General features: G+C 42.8%; 1 protein-coding gene across 1 annotated transcript in view; it reads left to right on the top strand.

The window, feature by feature from the left end:
* The window catches only part of ppp1caa (protein phosphatase 1, catalytic subunit, alpha isozyme a), a 28,098-nt gene extending 16,919 nt beyond the window's left edge, over positions 1 to 11,179 (top strand). The window contains exons 3-8 of the mRNA XM_084329869.1: positions 803 to 934; positions 1,221 to 1,451; positions 1,582 to 1,686; positions 2,773 to 2,996; positions 5,674 to 5,808; positions 10,309 to 11,179. Coding sequence (XP_084185995.1) covers positions 803 to 934; positions 1,221 to 1,451; positions 1,582 to 1,686; positions 2,773 to 2,996; positions 5,674 to 5,808; positions 10,309 to 10,425 — 944 coding nt within the window. The 3' untranslated portion in view covers positions 10,426 to 11,179. The remainder of the gene's footprint in view (positions 1 to 802; positions 935 to 1,220; positions 1,452 to 1,581; positions 1,687 to 2,772; positions 2,997 to 5,673; positions 5,809 to 10,308) is intronic.
* Positions 11,180 to 16,461: the final 5,282 nt, after the last annotated feature.

Below are 16,461 nucleotides of genomic sequence, written 5' to 3'. Positions count from 1 at the left end.
AAGCTCGGCCCGAAGCTTCGATTGCCAAAAAAAGCTTCGAAGGTCAGCCCTAATTACTATATACCTGTAGTATGTCCCTATGTCATAAATGTCACTATGAATTGAAAATGGGGGACCCTGATGTAAACAAGACAAACGTCTTTCTCTGGTCTGCATCCCCTTAACAATTTTGTGTATGCAATCTGTTAAATATTGATTGATTGTTATTAACAGATTGCAGAATGGGTACAACAGTACAGCTCAATACACACAATTGTTAAGGGGATGCAGACCAGAGAGAGACTTTCGTCTTGTTTACATCAGGGTCCCCCATTTTCAATTCATCATAACATATATGACATACATGACATACAGATAGACAATACTGCTACATCTATACATTTATGACATACCAGATTTACAAATACAGTATTGTTTGTGATACAATAAGAGTCTAAAAAAAGAGTATATACATTTGACGAAGAAACTGTACATTGGAGGAGGTTGGGTGGAGGGGGGGCGGTAACTGTACATTGGATTATCGACGAAACCGAAACAAGTAGGCTCCCTTAAAACGCTATTAAATAAATACAGTGGAGGTTAAAATAAGAATATGGCTTGGCCTGAAAAAAAGTTCAGTCAGGAGATTTTTGCTTTAATCCCTGCGCACTTGCCCGTTTCATCTAATGTCTTTCTTCTTAATTTTTTATGCTTTAAATTCTGAGCCTACGTCTCTCCCTTGTCTCCGTGACACGCCGCTTATGTCTATTACGTTTACGTGTGGTCCCGTCAACTCTTAATCGCAGCTCTCTCTCTCTTCCAGTCAAGGGCTCTCGGCCTGGGAAGAATGTCCAGCTGACGGAGAACGAGATCCGTGGCCTTTGCCTGAAATCCCGCGAGATCTTCCTCAGCCAGCCGATACTGCTGGAGCTGGAGGCGCCGCTCAAGATCTGCGGTAAGTCCTGAAGAATGGGACCAAAGTGTGTCCTGTCCACAGTGGCTTAGTTTGGTGTGACATGTTTTAATCTGAGCAGAAATGCTGCGCAGTACAACATGAAGAGAAAATTAAGCAGCGCTTTTGAGTTCTGCGACAGCAGTATGTGCTAGTCTGCTTATCTGGGAGTGCCAGTTCCGTCTGTTCAGTCAGTAGTCTAGTCTGCACAGTGCATACAGTACTATTACATCATGTCCGGTGTTTTATTTTATTTTTTTACATGGCATCTCTCTGCTGCCCCCTGCAGGTGATGTCCACGGTCAGTACTATGACCTGCTGCGGTTGTTTGAATATGGAGGCTTCCCCCCAGAAAGCAACTACCTGTTCTTGGGAGACTATGTGGACAGAGGGAAGCAGTCCCTGGAGACCATCTGCCTGCTGCTAGCCTACAAGGTCAAATATCCAGAGAACTTCTTCCTGCTGCGTGGCAACCATGAATGCGCCTCTATAAACCGCATCTACGGCTTTTATGATGAGTGTAAGTGGCGGAGAAAGCCTTGGACAAACAAACAACACTTTTTAACATTTAACACGCATACAAAGCAATAGCACAAATGTTTTAACCACTGCTAACCCCCCCCCCCCCCCCCCCAATCTCCTATTCTTAGGTAAGCGACGGTATAACATTAAACTGTGGAAGACCTTCACAGACTGCTTCAACTGTTTACCGGTGGCTGCCATTGTAGATGAGAAGATCTTCTGCTGCCATGGAGGTAGGTTGTGATATTACACGTTTCTTGGATAACATTTCTTTTTTTTATACGGAAGGGTTAGAGTGCACAACGACCAGGAAGGGGATTGGGAATTGGCATAACGACTAACATTGGGATGGGAGAAAAACGGCAAAAAGGAGGGGGGGAAAAGATCAACAAAAAAAAAATAACAAGAGTGCAACTAAAAGGATGCAAAAGTTGTCTGAGAAAAAAAGGCCACACCTTGGGGGCTGTGACGGCAAAAGCCAGAGCACCTTTAGCCATGATTTAATAATAGAAGCGATGAAGCGCGACACTCTTTCCCTTTACAAATGTGTTTGTTTTATTCAAGTTGAAGCGCTCGGTCACTAGGTCCGTGTGGCGTGTATATACCGGTAGTTGTCATTGTTTGTTCACTGGTACTTGATGACATACACTCGGGTGTGGGGAAGAGGGGGAGGGGCGGAGCAAAGTGGTCAGACCAGGATACAATAGGTTAGTACAAACCTATGTGGGCGCACTGGGCGGAGTCTAGGCTAATAAATGTAGGCTAAGTCAGCTGTCCAATGAGATGGGTGTATGTTGCATGTATGGTTGGGCTGGTGTTCCTGGACAAAATTGTATGGAAATGCGGCCAAATTGTCTCTTACTATGTTTGACACGGTACAATTAGTGATATCCCCTCGATTTCACCCTCCTTGGACAGTGTCGGGTAGGTAGAAGAGGGATCAGCTAACGATGAAGGAAAGGCTGGAAATTGTAGTTCAAACAGGCCAATAGGTCGCTGCATCCGAGAGCTCATCGAGGGAGGGGGCCAGGGGAGAGGCAGGAGGAATAGTCTTTCTCTAGATTGAGCATTGAACGTTAGCGATATTGTTCTATTTGAACATTACCAGCATAATTGTTGATAAAATAATTGCCAACCAGAGAAAGAAGACTTGACACACACAGGGCTTATATTGGCCTGTGTCTTTAGTACGGTAAAAGTCTGTAGGGAAGAGTGGTTAGAGTAACCCGAACGAGATGAGATGAAAGCATGGATGTATTGTCAAAGTCCCTCAACAACCCTCTTCACTCACACTTGTCCTCCGTGTGCCCGTTATCCAGGTCTATCTCCGGACCTCCAGTCTATGGAGCAGGTGCGCAGAGTAATGCGACCCACAGATGTGCCTGACCAGGGCTTGTTGTGTGACTTGCTGTGGGCCGACCCAGACAAGGATGTCTTGGGCTGGGGAGAGAACGACCGCGGTGTCTCCTTCACGTTCGGGGCAGATGTGGTGGCCAAATTTTTGCACAAGCATGACATGGACCTTATATGCAGAGCACATCAGGTAAAGACATGTGCACATTCTGACCCATCTCAGGCCCTGGTTACACTTAACGTTTCATTTTCAAATTATTTTGTTTGCATGTCTAAGTTAAAAGGCAACGCCGTTTTGGCAGGCAATTTTGTTTTCCTAGCGGCAACGCTCAAAGGGGGTTTTCATTTTCAAAACTCCCCTGCAACAGTGCCATGTAATATGCGCGAGCCAGATACGGAGCTGTTCACGCCCAAAGCCCATGCGCAGTAGACACCGACGCATGGTGATGAGTGTTCGTTCGGACGCAGGGAACAAAATAAGCACCCGCCAAGCGCCAATGGCGTGTAGATTTACTCTTTGGCTGGTAAATTACGGAGGCTACGCGCCATCCAGGCGTGTACAAAAATTGGGAGCCAACTTTCTGAATTTTCATAAAAGAAATAGCTTCTTTGTCAGCAGTCGCTTCTATACGTGACGTGTGTGTGTCCGTTCGTAGCATGAGAGGAGTTCACCGCTTACTTCAAATTGTATGCAGTGATGAACGGTCTTCCCCAAGCCTTTCACAAGTTACTTAACGTTACACAGCCAGGTCGAGCTCTGCGCGCTTAGCTTGCTAACGTCAGTTAGCAGTGTTTATAAGGAGTCGTCTGCCAACAAATATGTTGTTTCAACAAACGTTATTGAAGACTCCTGTGACCAGTAAGTAGGTACTACATACGTCTCAACTTTTATTAACTATTTTTTAACTGAGCAGTATGTGCAAATGTTCTACGTTATATGCGTAAATGTCCGCTTTGTGCCTAAAGTCAAGACTCGACGGTGTGTGTGCACACTGCAACATAGCTGCAGTTAGTCGCTTGTTCACCAACAATCTCAACATTTGTATCCTAGACATTTTCAACAAGTCAAAGGAAGACAAATATTAGCTAGCTTAACTAGCGTTAGCGCAAAAGCACAGAACCGGACGACTGTTCCGCTAGCTAGCGATGACAACAATAATACTTCCAGTCGGGGTGTTTCAAAATAAAAGAGTGAAGTCTAAAACACCGAAACGTTCTTTTAAATGAAAACGAAAAAGATCGGTTCCCTGTGTGGATGTACGTACACACAATTGTCTATACACGCAGAAGCATACTGGTAGTACAACTGTGATCAGAATGCATGTTGCCAACGCAATTTGACGTGACGGTCTCGGGTTGCTACTGGATAGAACAGAATGGTAGCCAACACTTGATTTGTGGTTAATTATGAAATGTTAATCTTATTGTTTTTAATAGTGTATTTGAGAGAGTATTCGAATACGTGTTCAGAAACACCAAGGAGTATTCAAAGCCTGTAAAATGGTATTTGGGACAGCCCTACACTAAATATATATGTTTTAATAAATCTGTATTTTAAACTATTAACACTGACTCATTCCTTCAGTCCACTCAAAATAATGCTAATATTCCTTATGTTGTTTATTATATTAATTGAAAATTGGGGGGTGGGGGTTGACCATTGAATAATGTGATAATATCTCTATATATGTAACTGTTGACAGTTGAATATAGGCTAGTCATATCATTAAGAATATTAATATTATTGCTAACACTTTACAATGGCCTTTTCCCTGTGTATTATTACCCTGTGCAACCCGATTTCCCCAAAAACTTAGCAATGGCACCCTTGATATTAGACACATTATAATACATGTGGGTCACTTGATAATAGGAGTAGAAAAAGAATGTATTTTTATTTTTTTTACGCTGTCATTTTCTTTCAGTGTAGAAACCACCCACACAATTTCATGAAATAAGCCATTATTTTAGTCTACACGGCCCTTGCTTGACCGTGTTGAATGAGGATTGTGTAGATTCAACCACTAAATCCCATGCCTATTTCACAAAATGTTATGCGTGGTTGAGTCTATAAGGTCCTCTGTTCAACTAATCAAAACAGTGCACCTTTTTTAAACTGCAGTAGGCAACTTCGGACATATTAGCAAGAGTGAGTGTTTACCTGCCCAGCAGAAAAATGCATCACTTTTCAAACAAAGGTTTTCCACTCCGAGGCACCAGCCTATGATCGGCAGGTTTGACCCAAAAACATCTTATTGGTGCAGGGAGCTGTTGTTTTTGGACAATCGGATGTTTTTGGCCTGCCAAGTGGTGTTCGAGGGATCTCATCAGAAAACAAGACAACCATTGCATTCCTCATAAAAAATACACATTTTTAAAATCAACATATATATATACACCGTATATATATATATATATATATATATATTAATAAAATAAAATATATATTTTCTTTAATTCAGCTTAAAGCTGCTGGTTCCTCTGGGATTCTAGTTCTTGTGATGCAGAGCTTGCCTATTTCTCCGAGGTTGCCTACTCCAGCTTTACATTTACATTTCAGTTTCCTAAAATCAAAGGTACCTTACAGTCGTATTGAACACAGATTTTAAAATGTACCCATCACAAACCCTGCGCTCGTTTCTCCATTTTCCAATCACAACTGTGGTTTCCCTCCGGGCAAACTAAAACACTGAGGGAAGCAACATCGTGATTAGAAGATCAGGAATGGAGGGTGGGTTTTGAGAGGCCAATTGTACATTTATTTCTTTTGGAGGAGGGGGGGGGGGGGGGGGGTCAATGTTTTATTTTAAGTCTTACATTTTTGTTGTATGTAGTTATGACATCTCTCTAAATCTCTTGTCTAAAAGGTGGTGGAGGACGGTTATGAGTTCTTTGCGAAAAGACAGCTTGTTACTCTGTTCTCGGCCCCCAACTACTGCGGGGAGTTTGACAACGCCGGTGCCATGATGAGCGTCGACGAGACCCTCATGTGCTCCTTCCAGGTACATGAGACACTGCGACATCACCCCCCCCCCCCCCCCCCCATCCTCCTGCTGTTCAGTGTCTTGCCTTCTTATCTTAGACGGGGGTTCTCAAACTTTTTTATACCACAACCCCATTTTATTTAGGATTTTCTTTTTACTGTATCGTGTAATTTCAACGTGAAAATAAGGAATGAATATTATCAACAAAGGCAACGAAATTGTTTCTGTATACACCTTTATAAAATTAGGCATATTTAGCTAAAATATGTTGCCAGAACATAAATATTATATAATTTTTTTAAGTTGCCAATCCGCCACCCCACTTTAGGTTGCGACCCGTAGTTTGAGAGCCGCTGTCTTAGTGGGATATTTCTGGATTTTTGCAACCCTAGCTCTGGTTTCCTGCTTAACCGATGGCGCTGTTGAACGGTAGAGTGGTTTCTCAGATCCATGCTGGTCCTCATACTAGCTCTGGCTTTTTAACCGCAAACTAACGCAAGGGCAGCTCCTGTCTGTACAAGCTGACTTTCCCTTTAAAGGAAAACTTCAACATTTTGGGAAATTAGCTTATTTGCCATCTTCCCTGGAGTTAGACAAGAAGATGCATACCTTTTTTGTCTCTGTGCATGCATTTAGCTTAGGGAACAGCCACTCCGTTAGCGTAGCTTAGCTTCATCCCTGGAAGTGGGTCAGATTTGTAGCCTCAAGTTCCCTACAGTCACGAAATACACTCCAAATACAACTCTAAAACGTTTCTGTAAACATGTTGTGACCTGTGTATTTACCACATGGAGAAATAAAAAATAATTGAATTACCGGTAGACAATTACGTTTTCTAAGCAAATATACTCTGAACAATTTTTTGCCTAACCACTCGTCTCTGGGCGCAGTCAGTGATTTCAACGTGAAGCCGTGTTTGTTGACATTATCATTCATTCAAAGGATCCGAACCGATTGAAGTTTATGGATACCATGATGACTTAAAATCCTCTTACCTTGACGATTAAAAGCCTCCCCAATTTAGAAAACAGTATTCCAATGGCTGGTCTTGATAGGCTGCTAGATAACGGAGCTAACCAACAAACGCAGAACCGGGCGGACACTAAAGTAGATAACGAGAGCAATGACTTCCTTTCTGGGGGGTTTCAAAATAAAAGAGCGACGTCTATAGCAGCGGAATACGTTTATTTTGTACATTATCTAACGTTAACACGAACCTAAACTAACTTTAGGTTAGTTGTTACGTTAGTTTAGGTTCGTGTTAACGTTAGATAATGTACAAAATAAACGTATTCCGCTGTTATAGACGTCGCTCTTTTATTTTGAAACCCCCCAGAAAGGAAGTCATTGCTCTCGTTATCTACTTTAGTGTCCGCCCGGTTCTGCGTTTGTTGGTTAGCTCCGTTATCTAGCAGCCTATCAAGACCAGCCATTGGAATACTGTTTTCTAAATTGGGGAGGCTTTTAATCGTCAAGGTAAGAGGATTTTAAGTCATCATGGTATCCATAAACTTCAATCGGTTCGGATCCTTTGAATGAATGAGAATGTCAACAAACACGGCTTCACGTTGAAATCACTGACTGCGCCCAGAGACGAGTGGTTAGGCAAAAAATTGTTCAGAGTATATTTGCTTTGAAAACGTAATTGTCTAATTCAATTATTTTTTATTTCTCCATGTGGTAAATACACCGGTCACAACATGTTTACAGGAACGTTTTAGAGTTGTATTTGGTGTGTATTTCGTGACTGTAGGAAACTTGAGGCTACAAATCTGACCCACTTCCAGGGATGAAGCTAAGCTACGCTAACGGAGCGGCTGTTCCCTAAGCTAAATGCATGCACAGAGACAAAAAAGGTATGCATCTTCTTGTCTAACTCCAGGGAAGATGGCAAATAAGCTAATTTCCCAAAATGTTGGAGTTTTCCTTTTTAACACATTGACTGCCACAGGGATTAGACGGGCCCCACTCTATAAAGCCAGCTTATCATAACAAGGTTTAACTATGCGTGAGGGTGTTTGTAGAGCTAAATCTATATTTTTAATTATTGCTATGTGTCCATTCTCATTGTCAATTGACACTATAAACCTTCCCTTCAATATGCCATAAAGAAATAATTTTTTCATCAATACGTTCCCATTTTATAGCGTCATGAATATGAACGTTATATCTGATTGGTCTAGGCTAATTCCTGCAAAACGAGTTACACGGCGCTAAGCTAATAACGTTAAATCGATTGGCTTTTCGGCCCTACACAAGCTAGAGATAAAAATCTAAATGCATATGATCGGTATCATGGTCCACCATGAAAGCGGGGGGTGGGGGAAGTCGTTTATGATTATTGATTACCAATAACGGCATTCGTTATTGAAGCCTCATACACTGATGAGAGGCTTGGCTATAAGAGCCTGATCGGGCTGTAATTTACGTGAAATAGCTCTTACCTCTGGCCGGTTGGATCCCAAAAAGGATTTCCCAGTTATTGATCGCCATCTGGTAGATCGATATGTCCATTGGCTGATGCTATATTCCTTTATTGCATACTGAATTTGGTGTCGCAAAAACTATTCCATGCGATCTGATTAAGGCATAGCTTCAGGCTAACAGAAAAAGTAGGCCAGAATGAAAAACAAATTACATCTGGTCTGAAAACAAGGAGTACTCCATTCTCGAGACAGCGCCACTACCAGGATCTGGCCGGTAATGCACTTTTCCGAATCTCAAGAGTAGGGTATATCTGCAGTGCCGCTCCGTGACATTGAGTAGGTTATTAAAATGCAATAAAAGCAAAAACGAGTTTACCATGTATATATACGTGGTTGGCCGTCAAGCGCTGGCGCAGAATCACGTATATATACGTGGTTGGCCGGGAATCTGTTAAGCTTTAAACCGTCCCATTTAAAAACAAATTAAAATGAAGCCAGCACTAAAAAGACACGTCCCCGGTGGCCATGCGGCCTCATGCCCACGTTATCCTTCAGCTTCTCTGGTCGGACGTCTTCATGAAAGAAATCAAAACCAGGGTCAGATCTACCTATAACCCTGTAAAAATTCAGTGTAAAACATTAGAATTTTTATGGGGTTATAGGTAGATCTGACCCTGGTTTTGATTTCTTTCATGAAGACGTCCGACCAGAGAAGCTGAAGGATAACGTGGGCATGAGGCCGCATGGCCACCGGGGACGTGTCTTTTTAGTGCTGGCTTCGTTTTCCTCAGGTCAAGCGTTCCTTTATTAATCCCCTCGGGGGAAGTTCAAGGTGTGTCCTCGGGTGACCTCGTTTTTTATTCGATGGAACATCGCTGAGAGCTTGGCATGTTTTCAGTGCTCTGAGCCCCCCGAGCGCTAGCAGTTGGAAATGTTACACGCATGAAAGTATACTGCACTACAGAGCAGCAGGAGGAGCAGCAGCAGCAGCAGCAGCAGCCATGATGACCAGTACCTTTCTCAAGCATCTCTTCAGTGCTACTATCTATAAAAAGATAGTAGACGCACAACCTAATTTTACCACGGGCTTGTTGCATCAGACGGCACTGGTCTGAACTGTTTGTTTGGTGGCCTTTATCTACCCCCCTATGCCCCCTTTCTCTGCTTCTCGTCTGTTGTAATCACAGACGTCGGTTATCTCCATTATATTCCTAATCAACTTGCACCGACGCACTGCGCCTCCGAAGCGAGAAGTAGCACGTCTCTGGCAAGTTTTTTTTTTTTTCTTTTTATAAATATATATATAATTTTTTTTTTATATAAATATAATGGAGATGCTGACCTCTGGAAACGCAACGGATGAGAAACGGGAGAAAGGAGGTTTGTGCGTAAAAAGTCTGCAACTTTGCTTTCGCCGACGTCCGTTGGAAAATTCCTGCTGCTTTGTTGCCGGTAATTTGAATGCACCGTGAGATGTTTGATGCTGGCGATGAGCTACTGTAAACAAAAAATATATGCTCACCCGCTATTTGTTCTGTAAAAGTAAAGCTGGAGAATCGAAGCGGATGCCATGAGGCATAGTTGCAGGAATATTTATTCTCGCAGGATCTTCTTTGCAGTGTAAAGATGATCATACCAAGTAAAAGGGGGGCGACAGTGGCTCAGGAGGTAGAGCAGTCATCTGGTAATCGGAAGGTTACCGTTTAGATTCCCGCTCCTCCCGGCAGCGTGTCGAAGTGTCCTTGAGCAAGACACTTAAAACCCCAGATGAGCAGGTCGGCACCTTGCATGGTTGCCTCCGCGGTCGTTGTGAGTGACAAAGTGAGGAACAAAAGATTGTAAAGCATTTTGGATAAAAGCGATATATAAATGCACCATTTACCATAGACTGTAAATGTATGGTGATTTAATCCTACCTATGGTCTGCTATGGCATTTTAACTTGGTTGAGCAGGGTGTTCACCGCCTACAGTCCACGCATTTGCTTTCATTGTCCTGTCTGTCTTGCATTGTATTAAAAAAAAAAACTCTACGTAGGTGCATGTTTATTTGTAGACGTCTCTTTTAACTAAAGTGCTTTTTTGTTTCCGCAGATTCTCAAGCCAGCAGATAAGAAGCTATATTCTTACGGCGGAGGTGGTGGAATGGGCTCCGGAAGGCCGGTCACTCCGCCACGAAACTCAGCCAAGGGTGCAAAAGCCAAGAAATAACACCCACTGGGTCCACCGCCCAGAACCAGCTACCCCTGTCGGCCCAATACTCTTCCTCTACCTCCCAACTTCTTTCTCCACCAAACGGCAACAAAGCAAACAGTACCCAGGGTTTAATCCTGTTTTTTCTCTGAACCTATTTTTAACTGTTTGTTTGGCTGTTTATATGTTTGTGTGTGTGTGAATGTGAAAGCTTGAAAGAAAGGGGTTTTGTTGTATTCCGTGTGTATGTTTCTCCTGTACCCCCCCCTGCTCTGTTATCCTTTCACTTTGTAGAATAAATGAAATGGGTCCTTCCCCCCCCCAGTGATGTAAATACACACCTGGGCACTGGGGAGGATGGGGAGGGGCGAAGAGAGGAGCCTTAACTGTTGACGTTAAGGCCCTGCACTGTTTTAATGCTAAACACAAGCTTTTTGTACATCCTGTTTTGAGAGGTTTGTGCGTGTGGGGGGGGGGGGGGGGTCAAGTTGCACGGTCAAATAGTAACGGCACGTGCCACACACTGGCGGCGCCGGTTGGATATGTGCAGATGGATCCTCAAGTATATGGGTTTGTTAGAATTTTTTTTTTTTTTTCTTTTTTTAAACCAATGATTTGAAAACACAATCATGGATGTGAAATAGTTTTTCTTTTCTGTTATTTTTGTCCTTTTTTTTGTTTTGTTTTGTAGATGCATAAAAACGACAAATGAATTTGCGTTTTTAGTCTATTTGGAATTCGATGATGAATAAAAATAACCATCTATTTGAAATACGCTACCATACTGTTCACTGTGTGTTTACCATTGCTTTGCCATGTTCATGTATTCTGCAATAACCTTTGCCATCATTACTGGCTTCACTTGTCTTAACCCTTTCACTACCACACTACCAAAGGGTTAACCCTTTCACTGTGACAATACGGAAGGTTATCCCTTTCACTGCCACATGACGAAGGGTTAACCAAACCCTTTCACAACCACACTACAGAAGTTTCACTACCACACTACAGATGGTGAAAGGGTTAACCTTCTGTAGTGTGGTTGTGAAAGGGTTAAGACGCTGGTAAGAAAAAATAAATGTGGCTTCACACATCTGGCTTTGAAGAGACCTCTAGCCAAAGAGATTTCCAAATCGAGTAAGAATATATTTAATCTGGCTTTGGCTCCATTTACACCAATGAAAACTTAAGCTCTTTACATCTGGCTTCAGTGAGCTCGGAAACTAGCATTCAAGGCCATCTACCTTTGGAAAATGGCAGCCCAAAGCTAGATTCACAATGAGATTTTTTTCACGTTTTCAGCACAAGTGTAACTTCAAGGCGAGATGTGAGAAGTCGTTGTTATTACTGTAAAAATGGAGCCATTGACTTGCTACCTCTGGTCTGAGTTGAAAACGGGTTCTAACCAGGGAGTTAACCAGCTGAGTAACCAAGTCTATAATCTTACCCTGCCCTTCACTTGCTTGTTACTGTAACATGGATGTTACTGTAACATGCTCTCCCCTCGCCCTTTTTGATGCCCCTCCAACATTGATGAATCAGCCTACTGACTACTTGGGTGGGGGGGGGGGGGGGTGCGGTCGGGGGTCGAAGTTGAGATGAGAAACTGGAAGCCTAGTCCAAAGCTAAACGAATCAACATGCAAATCTTTTTTAAATGATAGTGTGCTGTACTGAAAATCACACAGCCTTTTAAAGCCTAAATCTTTTCTTCGATTTTGCAGTATGATGAGAATCGTGATTAGGAAGTGATGTCCTTGCCAATTACATTTGGTTTTATGTTTTGTTTGGAACACCAGATCAAATAACCCCCCCCAAATATACAAGTTGTTCAGAATGTATAGTTTGAATTGTACGTCTCTTACCTTGGCGTGATATTCCGAATTGACCTATGATCTCAAACGGTTGTGATCGGAGGATCAAGAAAAGAGAACAATTGAATTCCTATAGAAACTCGTGAGCCTTGTGCCTAGAATATTTGATTCTTTGTTACAGTGAGAACTCTGATCCTGGAAAGAAACACGAGACCTCACACAGGAGGACAAGACTTTCAAAATACAGACTGGGCTTGAGATGAAGGTAGTGACCAAATACTACAACCATCCTGCAAACTATGCCATTGCCTGATGTCACAGCGCCCCCCTATGGCGCTTTCTTTTGTGGTTATTTGGCATCCCTCATCCTAAACGTGAGGACCAGCTGGGATGCAAAGTAGCACAAACGGAAAAACACCCCGTAGTTCCACAAGGCCTACTGTGACTGAAAATAAATATTTCCTGTGTGCAGTATTTCAGGGTCTTAAAAATACCCTTTTCTAATAATCACCCCCAAACACGTGTATATATAGATATAAGATGTATAGATGTTTTGTCTTGCCACATTCTTCACTCTTGTGTTGCTGTACATGTGCACCCTCCTCACCTCTGGATATATCGGCCGACGGGAATTAACTGCAGTGCACAAGTACGCATTTTCATCAGAGGGTTGGGATGGCCAGCTTTTTAAAATTGTATTAGTCAAACCCATCTTCACGCATCCATTTCTTAAACAAGAGTCTCTCCCAACGGAGTACCTCAACTGTCGAACCACAGTGACCGCTGTCGAATTGATTTATTTTCGCTTGATGTTTATGACAAAGAATGCGTTCAATATCTTGCTAGGATTTGAAACCCAATTGTGATTGATGTGCAGACGGCTTACTTGTATCAGCTCAGGAGGGCTTGTGGTAAGGACTCATCAGTGCTCTCTGTATATAGCTTAGTAGTGCATGGAGACCAATGATCTTGGGGAGTGCTTTTTTAATTACCGGTATTATATCTTTTGTAAATGAGATAGGCCTAACTTCTGCTTTTGAATAAGGACACAATTCATAATATAGAGTATGCTTAAAAAATGAATTTTCTGAAAAGTTTTCAATGAGAACTGAGAAATGTATGGAGAAAGTATAGATGGGGGGGGGGGGGGGGATACAGTACAACTTTTGTAACCGGAGACAAAGCTTATGTGTTTGTGCTCGTGGGAGCTCTGGATTCTCCACATGTGGAAAAGCGCTGCATCTATGTCTTTGACGATGCAGAGCAATTAAACTGCTATTATATCAAATTACTGTTCAACAACACTAGGATTTGCAGGTAATGTAATTAAATATTCCAGATAAGCCCCCTAAAACCCATTCTCATCCCCCTTTTCATTGCTCGATAAACATGCTTGCATTTTTTTTTTATTACTATATAGTTACTATTATCACCCAGATTCTTTGTTCAACCACTATCGTTATTGATATGCTGCCTTTGACAAAATTTAGGATAGATATTGCAAGCTTAATCGTGTAGGATTTATTTATTTTTTACTAATCAGGGATATTTTACACCATGCACTGTCGATGGCTATAGAGATGATATATTAATTAAGATTAGGAATACATTTAAAATAATGTTATTTTTGTTTGTATGTATTTTGTTTTTCAATCAATCACAAATGGTCTCTGTTACAAGATAGAAAATAAAGCGTAACATTTGTAGAATTGTCTTGTTTTCCCTAATTCATCATCACAAAATTGCATAATGTTAGTCCAGTGTCAAAAGTGTCACTAGAAGGTGGAGTCAGCAGGATAGAGATTAGAGAAACGCCTATTTGCCAACAGTGATGTACTCAAGTCTTCTTGTCTCTTACCTCTTTGTGGGGCGGCTTTGGCTCAGGGGTAGAGCGGGTTGTCCAATGATCGAAGGGTTGGTGGTTCGAATCCCGCTCAAGCCCATGTCCATCCCATCGCCGTTGTGTCCTTGGGCAAGACACTTAACCTACTTGCCTCGTATGCATGTGAATGAATGTTGGTGGTGGTCGGAGGGGCCGTAGGCGATGATTATTCGCCACGCTTCCGTGAATCTGCCTCAGGGCACCGGTATGACTGTGTATGAACGAATAATGGACTCTGTGAAGCGTGCTGGGTGTCATGAAGAGCGCTATATAAATCCAAGCTATTATTATTATTATTATTCACAAGTGTCACTTTTGTGTAGGCCAATGTCCATTAGTCATTTAGGTTTGAGGTAGTGGTGAATGTGGGTGGGATTTCTGTTTGTGTGTGCATTTATTTATTTATTAGTTTATTTTTACACCAGGCCTAGACAGTGCAGTGAATAAGTACATTGACAAATCAAAATGTTCTATTTTGCTAAGTGCATTGGCTTTGCCCCTGTTTATAGGCTACTGTACATGATATTGATATCGAATATCGGCCCCGATATGACTAAAATAGCTGGATCGGGTATCGAAAAATAATATCGGATTTTTCTTTTTTTATAATAATATAATAATAAATAACAATTCAGTAATTTATGTGTTTATTACATTTTTTATCCTCTCTTTCTCCGATTTTTCTCTGTTTTTCTCCCCGTCCCAATTTTAGTCGTTGTGCCAATTCCCCCCCTCCCCTAGTTCAAGTTCAAGTTTCTTTAATAGTTGTCATACAGAAGTACAGAATACTTTTGTACAAAATGCTTCTTACTGTTGCGCTCCAGAGACTGTGCATGACAAGATAAGTATGAAATAAAAACATAGTAAAAATTAGAAGAAAAAAAGAGGTCACAGTGTTCAGTTTAGACATATGTACAATGTTCGTAGACGTAGTTACCATACAATATACAATACTGTGCAGTGTACTAATATACAATACTATATAGTGCAAGGCATAAATGGACAAGGTGCAGTTTAGGTACAATTCACAGTAGGTGTACGAGTTGTAGTGCAAATCCTTTATCAATAAATATAAAGTGTAAGTGTGTTTGTGTGATCTAAAGTGTGGAGAGTGGGTGCTGCAGTGTGTTGTTTGTTTGAGTGAGTGTGTGTGTGCGTGTGGGTGTGTGTGCTGTGTGCATTTGATGGTTGTTGCATAGTGATTATTGTTCGTTTAGCGATTATTGTTCGTTTAGCAGCCTGATGGCCTGGGGATAGAAGCTCCTTCTGAGTCTTTCTGTGCTCGCCATAAGACTCCGGTATCGCTTGCCTGACGGCAGCAGTTCAAAGAGGCAGTTGTTCGGGTGGCTCGAGTCCTTAATAATTCTCTTAGCCTTCCCCTTGCACCGCTTGTTGTAAATGTTCTGGAGGGTGGGAAGCCCCCCTCTAATTGTGCGTTCGGCTGAACGTGTCACTCTTTGTAGTCTGCTACGGTCTTGTGCAGTGCTATTCCCAAACCAGGAGGTGATGTTGCCGGTCAGGATGCTCTCTATTGTACATGAGTAGAAGTTCCTAAGGATCTTCTGACTGACTTGGAACTTCCTTAGGCGCCTGAGGAAGTAGAGGCGTTGTCGTGCCTTCTTCACAACACTGTCAATGTGTGTGGTCCATGTCAAGTCCTCGGATATGTGGGCTCCGAGGTACTTGAAACTGTTCACTCTCTCAACTGGTGCCCCGTCGATGCTGAGGGGGCTGTAGTCCTTGACCCCCGTCCTCCTGAAGTCCACAATCATCTCTTTTGTTTTGCTGACGTTCAGGGAGAGGCAGTTCTCCTGACACCACTGTGACAGGTTCTCTACCTCTTCCAGGTAGGCCCTTTCGTCGTTGGCAGAGATCAGGCCCACCACTACTGTGTCATCAGCAAATTTGATGATGGTGTTGTTGTTCCGCTGTGCTACGCAGTCATGTGTGTACAGGGAGTAGAGGAGGGGGCTCAGAACACAGCCCTGGGGGGCCCCTATGTTGAGCGTGATGGATGAGGAGGTGCAGTTGCCGGCTCTTACCACCTGGGGTCTGCCCGTCAGGAAGTCCAGGACCCACTGGCACAGGTCATAGTTCAAGCCCAGGTCCCTGTTTGTTGTGCGCATGTTCTCCTACTGGTCGGTACAAGGGAACCCTGAAGTCATCCGCACGCTTCCTCCGACACGCGCGGCAACAGCCAGTGACTCTTTTTTCACCTGGCAGCGAGGACTCTCATTGGTGAAGCGTAACGCGTGGGAGGTCATGCTGCCTTCATCAAGTCCTGCCTCCGCTGAGCAAGTGCCCAGACCTGACCTGTAGGCGTCGCTGTCCACAATGCCAGATTCCCACCCATGACTTC

This window comes from Notolepis coatsorum (assembly GCF_963971535.1).
Source record: "Notolepis coatsorum genome assembly, chromosome: 14".
Taxonomy (NCBI): Eukaryota; Metazoa; Chordata; class Actinopteri; order Aulopiformes; family Paralepididae; genus Notolepis; species Notolepis coatsorum.
The sequence above is the reverse complement of the archived record's forward strand: the minus strand, read 5'-3'. Positions and strand labels throughout refer to the sequence as shown.